The sequence below is a fragment of the Scomber japonicus genome, chromosome 16 (genome assembly GCF_027409825.1).
Source record: "Scomber japonicus isolate fScoJap1 chromosome 16, fScoJap1.pri, whole genome shotgun sequence".
NCBI classification, from domain to species: Eukaryota; Metazoa; Chordata; class Actinopteri; order Scombriformes; family Scombridae; genus Scomber; species Scomber japonicus.
The window spans coordinates 19,342,525-19,359,549 of NC_070593.1; the positions used below are offsets into that span (position 1 = coordinate 19,342,525).

At 43.9% G+C, this 17,025-nt stretch overlaps 1 protein-coding gene across 1 annotated transcript; it reads left to right on the plus strand.

Moving 5' to 3' along the window:
- Positions 1–8,716: 8,716 nt before the first annotated feature.
- LOC128375412 (serine/threonine-protein kinase PAK 6) lies at positions 8,717–15,491 on the plus strand. The gene is made up of 8 exons (XM_053335761.1): positions 8,717–8,920; positions 10,213–10,875; positions 11,415–11,948; positions 12,424–12,557; positions 13,625–13,751; positions 13,845–13,970; positions 14,493–14,627; positions 15,324–15,491. Exons 1-8 carry the CDS (start codon positions 8,717–8,719, stop codon positions 15,489–15,491), a joined length of 2,091 nt encoding a protein of 696 aa, XP_053191736.1.
- Positions 15,492–17,025: the final 1,534 nt, after the last annotated feature.

Here is a 17,025-nt window from a genome sequence, read left to right on the forward strand (position 1 = left end):
AAATAAGTCATGTGAGGCAATCAAATGTAACCCAGTTAATAAATATCTGTGACAATAATGCTGGCAAGTGAATGAGAGGGAGGGGTCATGCCTGCCATACCCCCAACAGGGACCTTTTTCAGTTGAGTTTATTTGATGTGTAAAGCAGGAGCATCATTATTTAAGCCTGTTAGAGTGCCTTTTGCAAGCATATCATGTATGCCCCAAATCTGGCTCACTCTGCAAGCAATTTCTGCATGACTTGACCCTAATACATTTTCCTGCTTTGTGCCTGGTCGTAGCTGCTGTATAAATTATTCAGGAAATGATTGTGGTGAAAGGAGAAGGGAATGTTTCATTCAAAGTAATGAGGATGCTGGATCAGATGTAGGACTGGGGCAGCATTGCAACTTCAGTTTCTTGTGTCCTCATCCCTTAAAGATGATTTTTTTTTTGGGTCACAGTAGTCTCAAAAGAGATTGTGAGGATGAAGATTGTACCCTGTACAGAAATAGCCCCACACTGTACCCCCTCCTCCACCCTTATACACACACACACCGAGAGAGAGAGAGAGAGAGAGAGAGAGAGAGAGAGAGAGAGAGAGAGAGAGAGAGAGAGAGAGATAACTACCACTCCTGCCATTTGCCATCCCTGACCCTGTCACTCTATGTCTAAGCAGCAGCACCCTCATGTTCTCATGTCACCCACATTACGTGTAAAGGAGACAGAAAAGGGGGAGAGAGATGGAGGGCGGGGCGATGGATGAAAGGTATCCCAGGTGATGAGGTGTAGAGGAGCTCTCCTCTCCTTACAGTCATTGGAAACCGGCTTAAAAACACATTTGTACGCGCACGCACGCACGGAGAGACACATGCACACGCTGCTATCAATTCTTTTGCAAAGACAGCCCATTGAAGGAGTGGGAGGAGGCAGAGACTGAGGGAAGTGATACAGAGAGACAGTGAGAGAGAGAGGGAGAGAGAGAGAGAGAGACGAAGGTGGGAGGGAGTGTGTGCGTGTGTGTGAGAGAGCGAGTGAGAGGGGGAGAGAGACAAGCCAGGGAAGAAGAGGGAGAGGGGGGGATGGAAGGAGCTGTATGGGGCCGTGATATTCTCTCCTCCTGGATGCTGCCTTTCCTCTTGATGGCTTTGTCCCTTTCTTTATACGGTCACCCTGTGTCCCCGGGAGCAGGCACCGGTACACGGACCAGCACTCAGACACAGAGCCGGGGATGAATCAGCCCCAACAAAGAGCCTTTGAGATGGCAGTGTGCGCGTCCGCCTGGAGGGAGGAACGCATCAGGCTTTCCCAGGCAAGCAGCAGCCTGCAGTGCGCGCTTGCTTGAGAGCCAGCCCTACTCATCTTGGTGTGCGAGAGAGAGAGAGAGAGAGGGATAGAGAGAGAGCGAGAGCGTGTATGCCCGTGTGTGAGTGCTATGTGTGTGTGAATGTGAGCGTATAATAGTGTATGCGAGTGTTTATGTGCGCACTCTCGCTTCCAATCCTTCCCGGAGGAGAGAGGCTCTCCTCTTCACTGGACGGCAAGGTAAGGGGGATGACTGATTTTTTTTCTCCCTCTCTGCTATAACAATGATTTATCCCCTCCAAAGCCCAATTTCCTCTCTCTACAGCGAAGGGGAAGGGGAGAGGGGGGTGGGGGGTAAAAAAAAGAGAGGCTTAACGTCATTGATAAAGAGCAGGCTAGTGTATGCCGTCGGTAGGCATCAGTCGTGGTGGAGGAAGAGAAGAAGGAGGTGGTGGTGGAGAGGCTGTGAGCAGAATGCAGTGCAGCCAGGTGTTGATGTGAGGGCTCAGAGCCAGAAAAAAGAAAAGAAAGGGGGGAGACTGAGAATGTTTAGTGACTGCATCTCAAAAGAAGAGCATTCACCTTCTGCTCACCCCTCCTCCTCAAAAATCCCTCACATCCTCTTTCTCTTTCTGTCTCTGTCGCTCCCTCTGTCCTCAACCTCTGCTTCAAGGAAAATGCCACAACAGTCCCTGAAACGTAGAGGTCGTCTTTCTAGAGATGGACTACACTTCTGACAAATGCAGACTTGTGCCATCGCCATGGGCACTGTGGACAGAAGCTTCCTGTTTTTTTTTTTAGTAACTGTCTGTGTGTGTGTGTGTGTGTGTGTGTGTGTGTGTAGGCTGAGAGTTCTCAGGTGATCTTACTGGTCCTGCCAGTGCATGAGGATTTCAAGCTGCTGTGTACACACTTCAGTAGATGGATGCTGTGGGAAAAAAAACAGGCAGAGGAGAGGAGGCTGACCATGTGACATATTTTACTAAAAACATTTACTCTGATCAGTGAATTTAATAGCTGCAAAACCTGTTGTAAAATAGTTTGCATAAATGTGGGAGGCGATGTTTGAACTGTGTTCTGTTTGACTGCATAAAGAAGCAAGAAGTCTGCTCAGTGTCCTAGAAAATAGGTTTGTAAAGTCTTTGCATTAGATGCTAAATCTTCAGCAAAAATCAATGTAAGGAAAAGGTTTTTTAAGAAGTGTATAGATTTTAGTTTTAATCCGGCGCTTTCACATTACTGATGCCCTCATTCTTTCAACAACATCAGAAAATTCATGCACTTGCTACTAAAAACTATGCTTGACCCCCTGTTTTGAGTTGGGACTATTATCCGGGCATGTGTCCTATGAACGACACATCAGGGATTAAGTGCTTTTGACATTTTTTGTATCAGAACATTTTTCAGAAAGATTTGTTCATTTCATCACTCTGATGATGATGTAACTGAGGCTCTGCAAGTCTAAACCCACCATGTGTCTCAGGTTACTCATTGATATTCAAGGGGAAGGAGGAGGGAAAGGGTAGAGGAGGTGACAGAGAAGGTCTCTTTGGTGCATGCACACACAGTCCCAAACACACACGCACACACACAGCTGGACATCTGCTGAGGGTGATGTGTGCGGTCTTATGTCCTCCCAAGTTATTTCATGTTGCCCATCTTCCCTGTTTGCGCACACAATCTCACAGTGCAACTAAAACTGGTAGCAACATTCATATCTGTACTGGGACACTGACAGGAAGTGATAGGGGCCTCCCATGAACACAGCATGCAGGTGTAGGCGGTACATCATTTGTCACATGCCCTGTTGTGTTCGTGATTGTTTTCAGGAATGCTTGTGTCATGTTCACGTCAGCCGAAGGAGGGGACAGTGTGCATTACCAGCTTATCGTAGCCGCCATCCGTGAGACGTCAAGCACTAAGGATTAAAACAGGCTCTGAGTCCAAATTAGGACAGCATGCCATGAGTCCTCACTCTGGGTTGAAACAGCACCCATGCTGGGTGACGGAGTAGGGCAGCCGAGTCGGTACAGATTGATACCACAAAGGAATCTGAGGTTAAAAATGGTTGCCGCTTTGTCCCTGGGAGAGACACGCTGAGGCCTGGGCTGAAAAAATATAAATCAAAGCTTTCATAAGCACATGCGTGTACAGTAAAGCTCGCACAGAGGCCCAGCACATCAATAAATTAGTCCCAAGAGAGAAGAGTTAAGCTCGTACCATTGGTCCAGGCTGATCATACGTCTCTATCAGCACAGCGTCAAATTGTTCAAAGCACTTGTGAGAGCCAAGAGGATCTTTAATTAAACAGAGTGTTGGTCAGTGCTGCATTTCCGTACTCTTCTGACTCTGGCCCTCAGAATACATATTGTTACACTGCTTGGACAAGCGTTCCTCCTGAGTTAAGAGTGTGTTTTTCTAGTGATGTGTCAGCATCAGTAGAACATCCCATAAAAGCCCCCAGGACAGTGAAAGTGTTGCTTTTTACAATGTCATTATGTTAAAGGTATTTGGAGTAGATAGAGACTATAGCTTTTACTACACATTAATGTCCACACTTCTCGCTGCAGTACAGAACAAACCATTTTCTCATCCCAGAGAATCAGTGCCAATATGTCAGGTGACAGAATGATGTATGAGCTCTGTTGATGCAATTGTCCTGTCCTCAAATTCCCTTTTACTGTGGCTTGTTTACTGCAGATAAAGCTGGCCAAAATGATGGAGAAAAGTGGTAACATCGCCAGAAAGAAGAGGGCCAAACCATTGTGACACAAAAAGCATGTGGGACATTATTTGTAAGGACATTGATAGTTTCTTTTTTTTTTTTTTTTACTTTTTCTGTCTCTACATCTGAGTGTCCAGACTTTGCTTTCATCCCTTCACTCTTCCTCTATCCTGTCTTGACCTCTCATTTCTTGTTTCCTCCTGTCAATATTAACACAGGACTAATGTTCACTCCTGCACCGATGTCTGCCCTTGAAGAACTCACAGCCCACATTGTTGGACGCAGACATCATATTTTACTACACATATCCCTAAGTCTCTTCTTACTCATTGAGCGCATGAGAAAATGACAGACAAGCTTTTCGATTGTTTACTTTCTCAGAATCGGATTGACCTGCATCTTCTAAACATTTCTGACTCGCACTACTTGTAAGGTTTGAGTTAAATCCTACACATGACGCATCACTATGAGTTATGTGACATTTGAAATGCTAAGATATGTCACTATCAGTGAACTCGCTGGATGAATATGGGTCATCTCAGCTCAAGCTCAAGAGTTACAAGACTGCAAGTTCACTGAATATTACTTGCCCCTGACCATTTATTAACATAATCATTTGCACACTTTCTGCCCTCTAACGTCCTGTGGTACTGCACTTCTCATCAACTATATACTGAAAGTAGCCCATAACAGTCACTTCACATGCCCTTGGGTGTGCTCTGTATTGTGTCCTTACCTCTGAGTGGAGCTTTTATTAGAAATACAAATTCATCAAAGACTGAGAAAGTTGTTTGACCACTTGAGAAGAAAACTGGCACAGTGCATCCTAACCTACACTTTTCCCTTTAACTCCTGAGCTTCCGTTGCTTCTGAGCAGCTCATTCAATTTCATGCATGCGCTATGTTTACAATGACTTGTTTTTACAGTGTTTGCTATTACAAAACCCTGCTTACATCTGGAGTAGCATTTTCATAATACGTGACTTTACAGAAGTAGTGGAAGCATGCCATTTTCCAACATGCCATATATTGTAAGTACTTTGGTGTGCATGATGTATCAGACCGCTAGCATGAAATATTCATGGAAGCAACGTGTTATTCCACGTCATTGAATGCAGCTTATTACATCACTTGTCGTCTCCTATTGACAATCGTTCTATGTTGGCAGAGGTGACTTCAAAGAGAAAGCAGACATCAACTTAAATCATAAACACTACTGCTATTGTACTGTCCGGTCACGTCCAGCACTTGTGTACCTTTTTTTAATGCCCTCAGATGGTGTGTGTGTGTGTGTGTGTGTGTGTGTGTGTGTGTGTGTGCGTGTGTGTGTGTGCGTGTGTGTATGCATGTGTGTGTGTGTGTGTATTTTACAAAGCACAAAGAAAAGATGACCAACCAAGACCCCCCCCCCCCCTCTTGAGAGGCAGTCTCATTACACTCAAAGGGCAAAACGGTCATCATAATGAAGCTGATAGAAGAGCAATCTCTAAGCCCTCACCGCTGCACTGCAGAGTCCAAAAACAGCAGTTAAGACCTTGATGCTATCTATGCCACTATGAAATAGATGTGGCCCCTGTAATTCAGTATATCTGGATTATGCTCATACATGCATTGACAAACACAAAAAGAGGATTACCTCATTTCTATCGTCTCCCACCCTCACCTCACTATTTGACATGAATCCTGTACAAATAAACACGTGTTTGGTGCTAGAGAGGGTGGGGGGGGTAGAGATGTGATGTGTCCTAAAATTAGATCAGTGAAGGACTGAACACCATACTAATCCTGCAAGCACAGTCACCTGCACACTCACTCCATTTCTGCATGCACGCCAACAAAAAAGATAGAAGCAGAAATCAGGGCAAATAGAAAAAAAAAAATCATTCAACAGAGCTCGGAGCACTAACATCGAGCAAATCCAATATCTCTCTTATCTCTCGATCCCCTCCCACTCATCCACAATTCCTGCTCGGGGTGATTTGAACATGAGAGGAAGGCGAACATGCCCTCCCCGTTTCTGTCATGTTGTCTGTGGGAAACATATGGATTGCCTGGTTGCATTTCTCCATGGCATGAGAGGCCTGCCAGGTGAAGAAGCGTTATCTGGTTGGGGGGTAAGGTTTTGATTGGGCATTCTTTTTAGCCTGGAGTAAGAACGGACAAGAAATGGGATCTACTTTTTTTTCACAACTTGCTTGCTTAATTTTCTTTTTCTTTTTGTTTTGTTAGGTTTGTGTTTAGTCGGACTATACAAGCCGACCTTTTACACATGATTTTCTGTGAGTGTGCAGTTTGTGCGTTTACAGATCATGCATTTGGATCTATTTAATTTTTTTGCTCTTGCACACAGTCGCAGAGATGGAAATACCCAATGTAGCACAATTCCGGAGTGACCTCATCCTCTTCATATCCCTGACAGCAGCTGGCTGAGTTTTGTCTCAGCACTTTGATAGATTCAAGACAAGGAACTGAGGCATAGGGTCAAGTCCCTGCAGTTTCGAGGGATGTGACCAGAAAGCGTGATTATGCACTGTGTACGTTCAGCTCTGTGCATATGTATTATACGGTGGGCTTAGAAATCAATAGCATATTGTTATCAAGACAGTCATAAGCTTGGCAGAGTCAGAGGGGTCAATATAAGTTGCATGTGATTAAAGCTTGTAAATCAATAATTGCATCAACTTTTCAATTCATTTCGCTCGGGCATGAATCAACAAAGTGTATGAGTGTGTGTTTCTACTTGCCTCTGGTATCACAGTGGTTAGTTTGTATTTCCAGAGTCTTCAGAGGGGAACAGTGGTCCAGAATGAATAATGAATACTGTGGTATGTTCTGTTCTCTGCTGCTTTGAACTGATGAAGCTTGATAAAGTAACATACAAAGCAGTCATCCTATTTGTGTTGGTATTGCCCCATTATTGCTGGCAGTGGAGGACTGTAGCAGTTTGCATTTCACTCATGAGTAAATATTGATTGATCTGCTTGTAAAAGGATACATGAGCGCTATGTGTAAATATTTGTTCAGGCAATGCCAACATCTGCACGTTAAACAGCTATCTAAGCAGATAGTTTCTTGTGCAGCGGAAAAGATCATAATCTTCTGTTTTGCAGTTTGTTTTCTTAGGCGTCCGTTATCCGAAAAGCAGCCACAATCTTTGGTTAAAAGCCTTTCTGTGTCTGCAGAAAGGAAAACTGGGTCCCTGTCTCTCAAATACATCCAAGTCTGACTGTAGTCTTGGCCACAGTCCCTCACTCCCCCACCTCCTGAGAGCCCTCACACCATAATGTCCCTGTCAGATAGAATTAAAGTCCTTCCCAGCACCACATTATGTACATAGGGAGAGCGCAGAGTGATACGCTTATGCAACACTTAACATATTAGCCTTGTGATTGAATTATCCTTGGAGGGTGACATGTCTCTCCAAGCAGTGTTTCTCCCTTCCCTTCCCTTCCCTTCCCCATGTCCTAACCCCAACTTCCTTCAAAGAGGCAGGTATGGCTGATGTGACCGGTTGCCCTGACCTGTTTTTACCGTCTGCTGATGTTGTGGGGCGCATGGCGTAGTTAGTCACCGATACAGCTCATAACAGGCGCTGCTGATGCCGATTAGAGCCGTGCTGGTCTGAGGGTGGAGGTGGGGAGAGCAAGGCTGCCGGCGCAGTTGCCCACTGAGCTGCGGACAGCTGCAAAACTCATTTCCTCAACTCCCACCATTTCACAGTGCATGATGGGAGATTGTATCTGGTCCTCTCAGGGCACCTTCTCAGCCTCTGCATTGGCTACATACAGTACGTGTTAGCTTTTTGCATGTTAGGTGGTTTCTTTATATTCTGCTAAAATGCAAGGGCACTCTCCATACTGTGAGCTACATTTAACAGTATTAATACTAATGATGAGACTTAGATATTAGTGATTATCTCCCAGTACAGCTGTGCAGCTGAGGAAATGAGATGTAATGTATTTAATTATTTCCCTGCACTTGAATGGAAAATAAAGCTGAACATACAGTAAACCCGAGTTAGTGGCTCGCCAAACACAGGACCATCCATCCAAGGATTAAGTGGTTACCCTCCCTGCAATCAAGGACACACGAGCTACTAATTAGGATGGAATATGAAAGGGCTGTAAAGGGGTTATGAAGGATATCCTACCATAGTGTATTTGTATTTGTACATGTGTGTGTGTGTGTGTGTGTATGAAAGATTGTGTGTTTACATGTTGTCCTGCTAATGCAGTGAAAGCCTGTGGGCGCTGGCCAGCCCTGCCGCGTGCTCATCAGTAAAAGGGCACAGTGAATGAATAAGCCTTAATTGACCAGATATCCTTCATTAGACATGTGCTTACAAATCCATCCACCCTTCTTGGAGCCTTCCTCTGAGGCATAAGCTCATGACAGCCGGTGAGGCAGCGTGTACATACACATCTCAAATATGAAACCATTTGAACATTTTTGTACAGTGTTTCCATGTGAAAATATCATCTATAAACAGATTTTATTGGAATACACCTAGTCAGAAAGTGGAGGGTAAAGGAGACTCATCTGTTTGATCACTGGGGCAGAGGGACTTTGCTTATATTCAAATGTGAAGATTGCAGCTATTTCAACAAGTGCTGCATGTAATGTTGGGTGCAGTTGATTAAAGGCTGAATACGTTTCTCTACAGGGACATTTTGAAGTGGGCAGGCTGCTGCCCTTGTGGACCTGAGAATGTTTCGCAAGAAGAAAAAGAAGAGGCCTGAGATATCAGCGCCCAAGAACTTTGAGCACCGTGTCCACACCTCGTTTGATGCCAAACGTGGCTGCTTTGTGGGCCTGCCGACCCAATGGCAAAGCCTCATAGAGAACCTGCGCAGGCCCAGACCCATGGTAGACCCCTCCAGGATCACAGAGGTGGAACTGAGGCCAAAGAAGGTACCCTACCTTAAACTAATCCACTAATGACTTCCACACAATTTGACCAAGCCCTCAGTTAGCTGTCACAATAACTTTAATCTCAGAGAGATTGTGGCAAGATTGTTTTGATGCAGTGGAGGTGTCCCTCAGTGCTGCAGAGAGATCCTGTTGTCTCAGAAACTGCCAAAATACAGTGATGACAACATAGAAGGCCTGCTCCCCTCCCCATCTATTTGCCTTCTTATCTATCATGGGGCTGGGCTAATGACCCTGCTGTGTACACTGGCTGTACAATGTTGAATACTCAGAGGGGCCACAAGATTTATTACTCCATGCAGGCAATTAATAACAGTCCATGTACCTTCCCATAGATGTCAAGCAGAAGGGATAAAAAGTGCAGGTACAGCAAAGGAAATGCCAGTATGTGATAAAGCCTGCAAATCTCAGGATTTTTACACTGCTGTTTTGCCCCCTGAGAAAAAAATAAAGAAAAGACAAACTGCCCTGATGTGATTAGTGCTCTGCAATATGAGAACCACCATGCCAGCTTTTAGGTCTGATTAATGGTTTTAATAACATCATCAAGATAAGTTTAGTGTTGCAAACAAAACCTGTGTAATGCAACAAAAAAAATCCACTTCAGAGTTCAGATCAGCTCTTCTGACAGGAAAAGAGGGGAAAAGATGTTACCGAGGCCATTATCACCTGACACTCTCTCCTCTCAGAGAGGTGCTACTGTAGGTGAGATGTCATCTGACCTCTACCCCCTGTGCAGCTGTAATGGCACAGAACCAGAGAAATGAGAGAGGCTGTTGACTGGCTGTGTACTGAACATGGCTCTACCCTGAGACTGACTAATGAGCCACCATGCACTCTCTCTTAGTGTTGCAACAGTAAAACTCTATACTGGCAAAACATCTGAAGTTTGTCTTATCATTTTCCATCAGGACAGGTTTAGGCCTTTTGCCTTTACATGCCTGCTTAAAATGAATAATAGGTGAGAGAAGCTGTTCACTGTTACATATAAATTTGCAACATTGAAATAATTATAAAGGCTCTGCTTTGTAGTGTGTCTCCTGAGACATTTGCACAGTATATTTGTCAGTGTATTGTCAGAATACTAGGGAGATGATTTAAGTTGCTGCCTTTGAAGAATGACAAAAATGTCCTTTACTGATTCTCATGTCTAAATTTAACTAGGCTCTGAGCTATGATTATGTCACCCTCATTATTCCTTTCAGTCTGAAATCGTTCTATAGTGTGATCGTGGCATGTGCAATGACATAAAGATAAACGCCTCTCTCTTTCAGACTATTGTACGTGGGAGCATGATCGGTCACGGAGACTACATCGCAGCCATGATCAATGACATGAGCCGCCTGTCTGTGACCAGTTCCAACTCTTTGAGAAAGAGCAGCCCCTCAGCCAGGAAGAGGGCTCAGTCTCTGGGAAGGCTGGGAGAGGTCAACGAGGGAGACACCTACCAGTACGAGGGCCTGACCCAGGACGAAGAGGATGACGAGGATGTGGCTCATGACCAGTGGAGGGACAAAGCCAGGAACATCCACAGTGAGACCAACACCCCCTATTTAGGCATGAAGAAGAGCATCACTCTGCAACTTAATGGGATCTTACCAAAGGCCAAGTCCACCTATGAAGTCAGCGTCAGCTCTCTGGAGGGACCCTCACAACCGGCTCAGCACCAGAACATCCAGATGCCAAGCCACGGCTCTTATATGAGCAGTGAGGTGGGCAGCCCTCAAGAGAGAGTGATATGGAAGAGAGATTTCCAGCTGCCCAGGGGAATGCCACCAAGTCAAAGACCTATAGCGTGTTTCTACAGCCCAGCTATGACTGTACAACCGCCACATGGAGATCAAGGCACAGTCACCACAGAGCTCCGGCCCAACATACCGATGTACATGCACCCCCAGAACAGCCCAGGGAGGCCGTTCTCCTCCTATGACCTGAAAGTAAGACATTACAACATTTTCTTTGCACCTCTTTGTGGCCATTGAGTATATGCATATCTCTGCTAACGTTATGTACATCATATCATTAGTGTTCTGCCTGTTTCTGCATGAACTGTGAATCCATTAAATACAAGTTCTCATTGGGGATTATTTTCATGCTTAGGTTGTGGAACCTTTATAGAAGTAGCATATTGGTTGACTTTACACTAAAGGTGATTAAAGTTCTAGGTTTGGGTATTTTATCTAATTCTATTGTTAAAGAATGAAATGTGAGTTTATGGTGCCAGTGCAGTTGTTGTAAACGTTGAGAAATGGTGTGTTTGGCAAGATCTCAGTGGGACATTCGGGTCCCTATAGCAACATCTTTACATGGGTCATATCGGGTGAAGTGGATGCAGAGTGAGTGGGAAGGACTTGATTTACATTCAGTTTTAAAGGAGGTCTTGAACCCCAGGCAGGCAGCCAACTCCCTTTCATCTCTCTCTCTCTCTCTCTCCCTCTCTCTCTATGTTGCTCACCCTTTTCCTCTTATCGTGCAGGCAGAGTCGACAGTAAGGTACCACTCCGGCTTCCTGCCCACTGGCACCAGCAGTCCTCTTGTGAGTGGCATTAGACCCCAGCGGACTGTGCGCTCTTCAGCTAGCTACACCCTGGGCCTGTCTCCTAACATGGGACTGAGACCCAATGGGCCGGACCCTTTCCTCAGACACTCTGGATGCCCCAATCCTCCTTATCCCCGGCAGGACAGCCCATCCCAACCTCGACCCTCCCCTACAGGCTCGCTGGCCACTAGTCCTCCAGGCACCTGTTCCCCTGCTTTCAGACCTCCACAACACCCTTCACCCAGACCACCGCCAGACCCACCAAAGGTGACCCATGAACAGTTCAAAGCTGCCCTGCAGATGGTGGTAGACAAGGGCGATCCACGCTCTTACCTAGAGAACTTTGTGAAGATTGGGGAGGGTTCGACGGGGGTGGTGTGTATTGCTACAGAGAAGCACAGTGGCAGGCAGGTGGCAGTGAAGATGATGGACCTGCGGCGGCAGCAGAGGAGGGAGTTGCTTTTTAATGAGGTATGGTATGCAACTGGGTACAAAAAAATACCCACAAATAAACACAAACAACTCTAAAATATATATACAAATACAACATCAAGTCGGTAATGGCAATCACTTGTAAAAACATAACTGAGAGTTCAGGACTGTTATTCTGTGTGGTTTAGTCTTACATTTACTCAGGAGGATCAGTTTACCTATCATAGGAACTACTTTACTGTTGATGTAACAGTTATATGATGTCTTGTGTGGATATGGAGGGAGCAAATAACTTTGATGATGTCATCAGAAACCCTGTATTTCTCACTAGAGGTGCTGAGTTTGAAAGACTTGATATTAGTGATATCTTTCTCTACACTGGTTTTGACTCACACTTCATAAAAGTGCAATAATAAATCAGGTATGAACCCCTTCAGTGTTGCAGAACCTAAAATTCTGGACAAATGTTCGAGTTATGTGTTTGGTCCCAACATCAATGTTTTCTGTGCTTCAGGTGGTAATCATGAGGGACTATCAGCACAGAAACGTGGTGGAAATGTTTAAGTCCGCCCTGGTGGAGGAGGAGCTCTGGGTTATCATGGAGTACCTGCAGGGTGGTGCGCTAACCAACATTGTGTCTGAGACCAGGTAGGAACAGAAACCAAGAAAACTGCATGAGGTGCTGTCCTTCTGGTTATGAGATCATCTTTGATAACTAATTCAACCACAAGGGGGTAGTGTGGTATCGAGTGGTGAACAATCAGTGTTGATCCAAGACTCACAAAGGCTGTCATTGCTCTCATCATTTTTCCAGGGAAAAATAATATTTCAACATTATCATATCAGTGCATGTTTAGATACAATGTGGAAAGTTAATCTTGGGTCAAAATATGAGTTATGCATACATCAAAAATAAGGGAAACATGCTGGCCAACAGCGTGGAGCTGAATTATGTCAAGGTGTGTTTGTTTTGAGCTGTCAATGTATTTTATATCATTAACAGATGGCTGGCTTGAGCTCCATAGAATGATCCCAGGGTCAGATCTCCTGACCCAAAGGGATGAAGAATTTTCTCTTAGGAAAACTGAGCCAGCTGTCACAGCCACTGCTTGTTAAAATCTAATATAATCAATATATTGACAGGTCAATTAGTAATAAGACTCTTTTGCTTCATGGCCTTTTCTGGCTGCAATCTAGTGTCTTTTTTATTAGACCTTTTAACATCTTCCTAAATTAAGAAACAGTGTGACCTAAACTGATGCAGGAAGATTTTTTCCCCAAATGTAGTTTAAGAAGGTTTGTTTTTATCTATAATGAGAGTCATGTGCTGGAGAATATAGCAGTCTGTTGAGTAATTGTTACCTTATGTCATTTTCTTCTCCAGTGAGCACCTGACCTTGCAAGCTGTTTGAAAATGGCTTTTTGTCTCCTGGCTGTTAATTTCTTTATGATGCACTTGTAAAATATTGAAGTCAGACAAACATTGTAGAGGAATGAACATGTTTTGTTAGTCATTTTGCTGTGTGGGAGTTGTTGTTTTTAACCTTGTGCTCTTTACCATTGCCTTTAATGTGCAGTGATTCATGGATTGCAACTTTTCGGGGCTGTCGTAACTCGTAATGGAAAAGTGTGGCTACAAAATTATAAAATGTTAATTTACAATTTGTGTGTGTGTGTGTGTGTGTGTGTACGCTCATGCTTATGTTGTCTTGCAGGCTGACTGAAGAGCAGATTGCCACAGTGTGTGAAGCTGTCCTGCAAGCCCTGGCCTATCTCCATTCACAGGGTGTCATCCACAGAGACATCAAGAGTGACTCTATACTCCTCACATTAGACGGAAGGGTATGATATGTTATTACTCTGTCTTCATTTCTTCCATTCATTCATTTTCAAAGTTTTATCATTGCAATAAAGTGTCTCTCCTGTCCCTCTCAGGTCAAGCTTTCAGACTTTGGCTTCTGTGCCCAGATCAGTAAGGACATCCCCAAGAGGAAATCTCTGGTGGGAACACCCTATTGGATGGCCCCAGAAGTCATTTCCAAATCACCATATGGCACTGAGGTGAGAAGATGTATTCTCAAATCCACTCATGCTGAATGTCAGTGGTGATCTCTGTCATGCAGCGTCACTGCCAATAGTGGCAATCTGTGCTATAAGGACTTGTGAGAGCCACTTGGGTTTGGTGGTATATGTTTTTGGATTGTTTAAATTTATGCCATAGCTAATCCACAGAATATGTACAGGTCAAGTGTATTTTGAGGATTATAGGTAACATTTTTTTTGGTGATTGTGACATTTGGTAATTTTATTTTATGTGCAATAATGCTGCTAGGATGTAGACTAATCTGAAAATCAGTTTTAAACAAGACTTTATACAACATGTACAGTGTGTATAGTCGTACAGTAAAATGTGTTAATGTGCAGAGCGTGTCTTACAGTTTAGAATACAACATCAAGTCGGTAATGGCAATCCATTGGAAAAAGTCAAAATTTAGCTACTCTGTAGATTAAGTGGTGCAGGAACTCAGAACATGGTAAAAACAACCACTATTGTCAACATTTGACTGTGTGATGATGCACCAGGTGGATGTTTGGTCCATGGGTATCATGGTGGTGGAGATGGTGGATGGAGAGCCCCCGTACTTCAGTGAAACTCCTGTTGCAGCTATGAAAAGACTGAGGGATGAAGTGGCTCCTACTGTTCGAAATGTCAGCCAGGTACGTGAACACACAGGGGGTTAGGAGCAGATATACATTCACACTCCCAACATGTTCTTTCTTTAAAGGGTCAGTTCACCTAAATTACAAATAACACACTTTCTCACTTACCGTCTGTGGTAGGCATGCAGATAGTTTGGTTTAGTATTTATTTTATTTTATTTTTAGGTATCATTTACACCCAGATATACAATGAAGATGAATACATTTTTGTTTGTGGTGCTCACAATATTTTAAAGAGGATCACACTTAAAAAAAAAAAACACGACAGCAACATGTTTTTTCATAAACAGCATCCATCTTGCTCTGTAGATTCCAGACACCTCGCTGTTTAATTTATCACACAAAGTTTTCATTTAAACTTTTTTATATAAGAAATTCTCTCTCAGAAAACTGCTGACAGCATGTTCTGTATTTAAGCATGGTAAAAAGAGACAATGTTGAGTTTTTTTATAATTTCACTTTTCATTGCCATGGGCACTATTGTATTGTATTTGGGTGGCTACAGACGTCTCAGGGATTATATCTCAAAACCTGGTGCAAGTAAACCAAAAAAGTCTGCATTAGAGGTGTGTGAGAACATATGTTTATGGTGTAATTTGGGTGAATTGACCTTTTAAGGATGTTTTGCTATAATCAAAATAACTGCTGCAACAATTTATAATGTGCCCAATATCACCCCACCCTTTTGTTAAGATCTCCCCAGTTCTAAAAGATTTCCTGGACCGTATGCTGACTCGGGACCCCCTAGAGCGGGCCAGTGCCACTGACCTGCTGGAGCACCCCTTCTTGCTGCAGAGTGGTTCACCTCAGTGCCTGGTCCCGCTGGTGGAGCAGTATCGTAAGCGCATGTCCCGCTGCTGACCCTGTGGGGCTCCCGTTCCCCAGCACCCACCTTCAGTCTGACCTGTCCAGGCCTCAGATGAGGACCAGCACCGGGGGTTTAACCCCTCTAACACCCTTGCCAATGGGCAATCAGCTCCCAAGAAGCAGACCCAGACAGCATGTTGCCGCCAGAGTGATGGTGGCAATGAACGGCAAGTTTGGTTGACAGGCACCGCATGGTCTTGGGCATGAGAGAAGCACTTTAGGAGTGAGTTAAGGGCAGCATGCAATTCCTCACCTCTCAACCCGGTTTGATCCGAATATTGATCGGCTTCCTGTAACATTCAGTGGGATTCAACACAACACAACATTGTGCATATCAACTGAAAGTCAATATTTCACATACCTATATGTAATGCACATATGCTACTCTGAGGATCCTTTCTAGTGTTCATAGTGGGCATTTTTGCTAGCCAAGTGAATCTTAAAGAGCTGGTGTTAAGCTTAAACCACAGTAGCTCATTGTGACAATGTTAAGGAAGGATAAAGTTACCTCTGCACAGTCACACTCCCTGTCATGGAAACTGGACAGCAAACCTGTCAGTACCCTCAACAAACACAGACTGTCGACTCTTTGCATGGTCAAATGGAGGCACACCTGGCCTGATGTGAATGCTTGAATATGTACCAAACGGGGATGTGAAAGACAATTCTCCTTTATTAGCATAATAAATGGGTAGATGAAAGCCCAGCTGCTACTATTGGGCTATTGGAAAATGACCAGTACCATATTCCTCTTTTTCACGTTTATTCTTTATTTCCAAAAAGTGTTGTGGGTTGTTTGTATGATGTGAAATTGCAAATAAGGTTTCATTATTATTATGGACTTGAAGCATAAGAAGATAATTTAATAATGTAAATAAAAACACTGAATATTAGGTCCTTATACCTGCTGATCTATTGCAGTAAATTATATGAGATGAATTCAGAATTTTACTTTCTTTACTGAAATGTGAGTGTATAGTTGTGCGTGCGTGTGTGCGTGTGCGTGTGTGCGTGTGTGTGTGTGTGTGTGTGTGTGTGTGTGTGTGTGTGTGTGTGTGTGTGTTTGTGTGTGAGCACCTGGGTATGCGTGTGATGACATCTCAGTGTTTGCTTCTGATACAACCCTCTTTGTATTGTGAGACTTTTTTAAAAAATACCACAAGATGTGTGTGTTGCCCTTCATGATGTGTATGACTGTATTTGCATTTGTTTGCCTAGATAAAGCACACAGGCCTGGCATGTGATGCTGCAGGACGTCCACCTGCTGAGAAACACTTTGCACATAGTCTTTGTATTCTGACACGGATACATGTTGACATGTTTCATGTATTTCTATCTCTGTGTGGATCATTCATGAAAAAGAGAATTACACATTATTTTAATTTTGTATAAATTAATAAATGATGCATATTGAATTTCAGCTTGACAAGAATTATTTTAATCCATTTTACCCCCTCTCTCTCTCTCTCTCTCTCTCTCTCTCTCTCACACACACACACACACACACACACACACACACACACACACA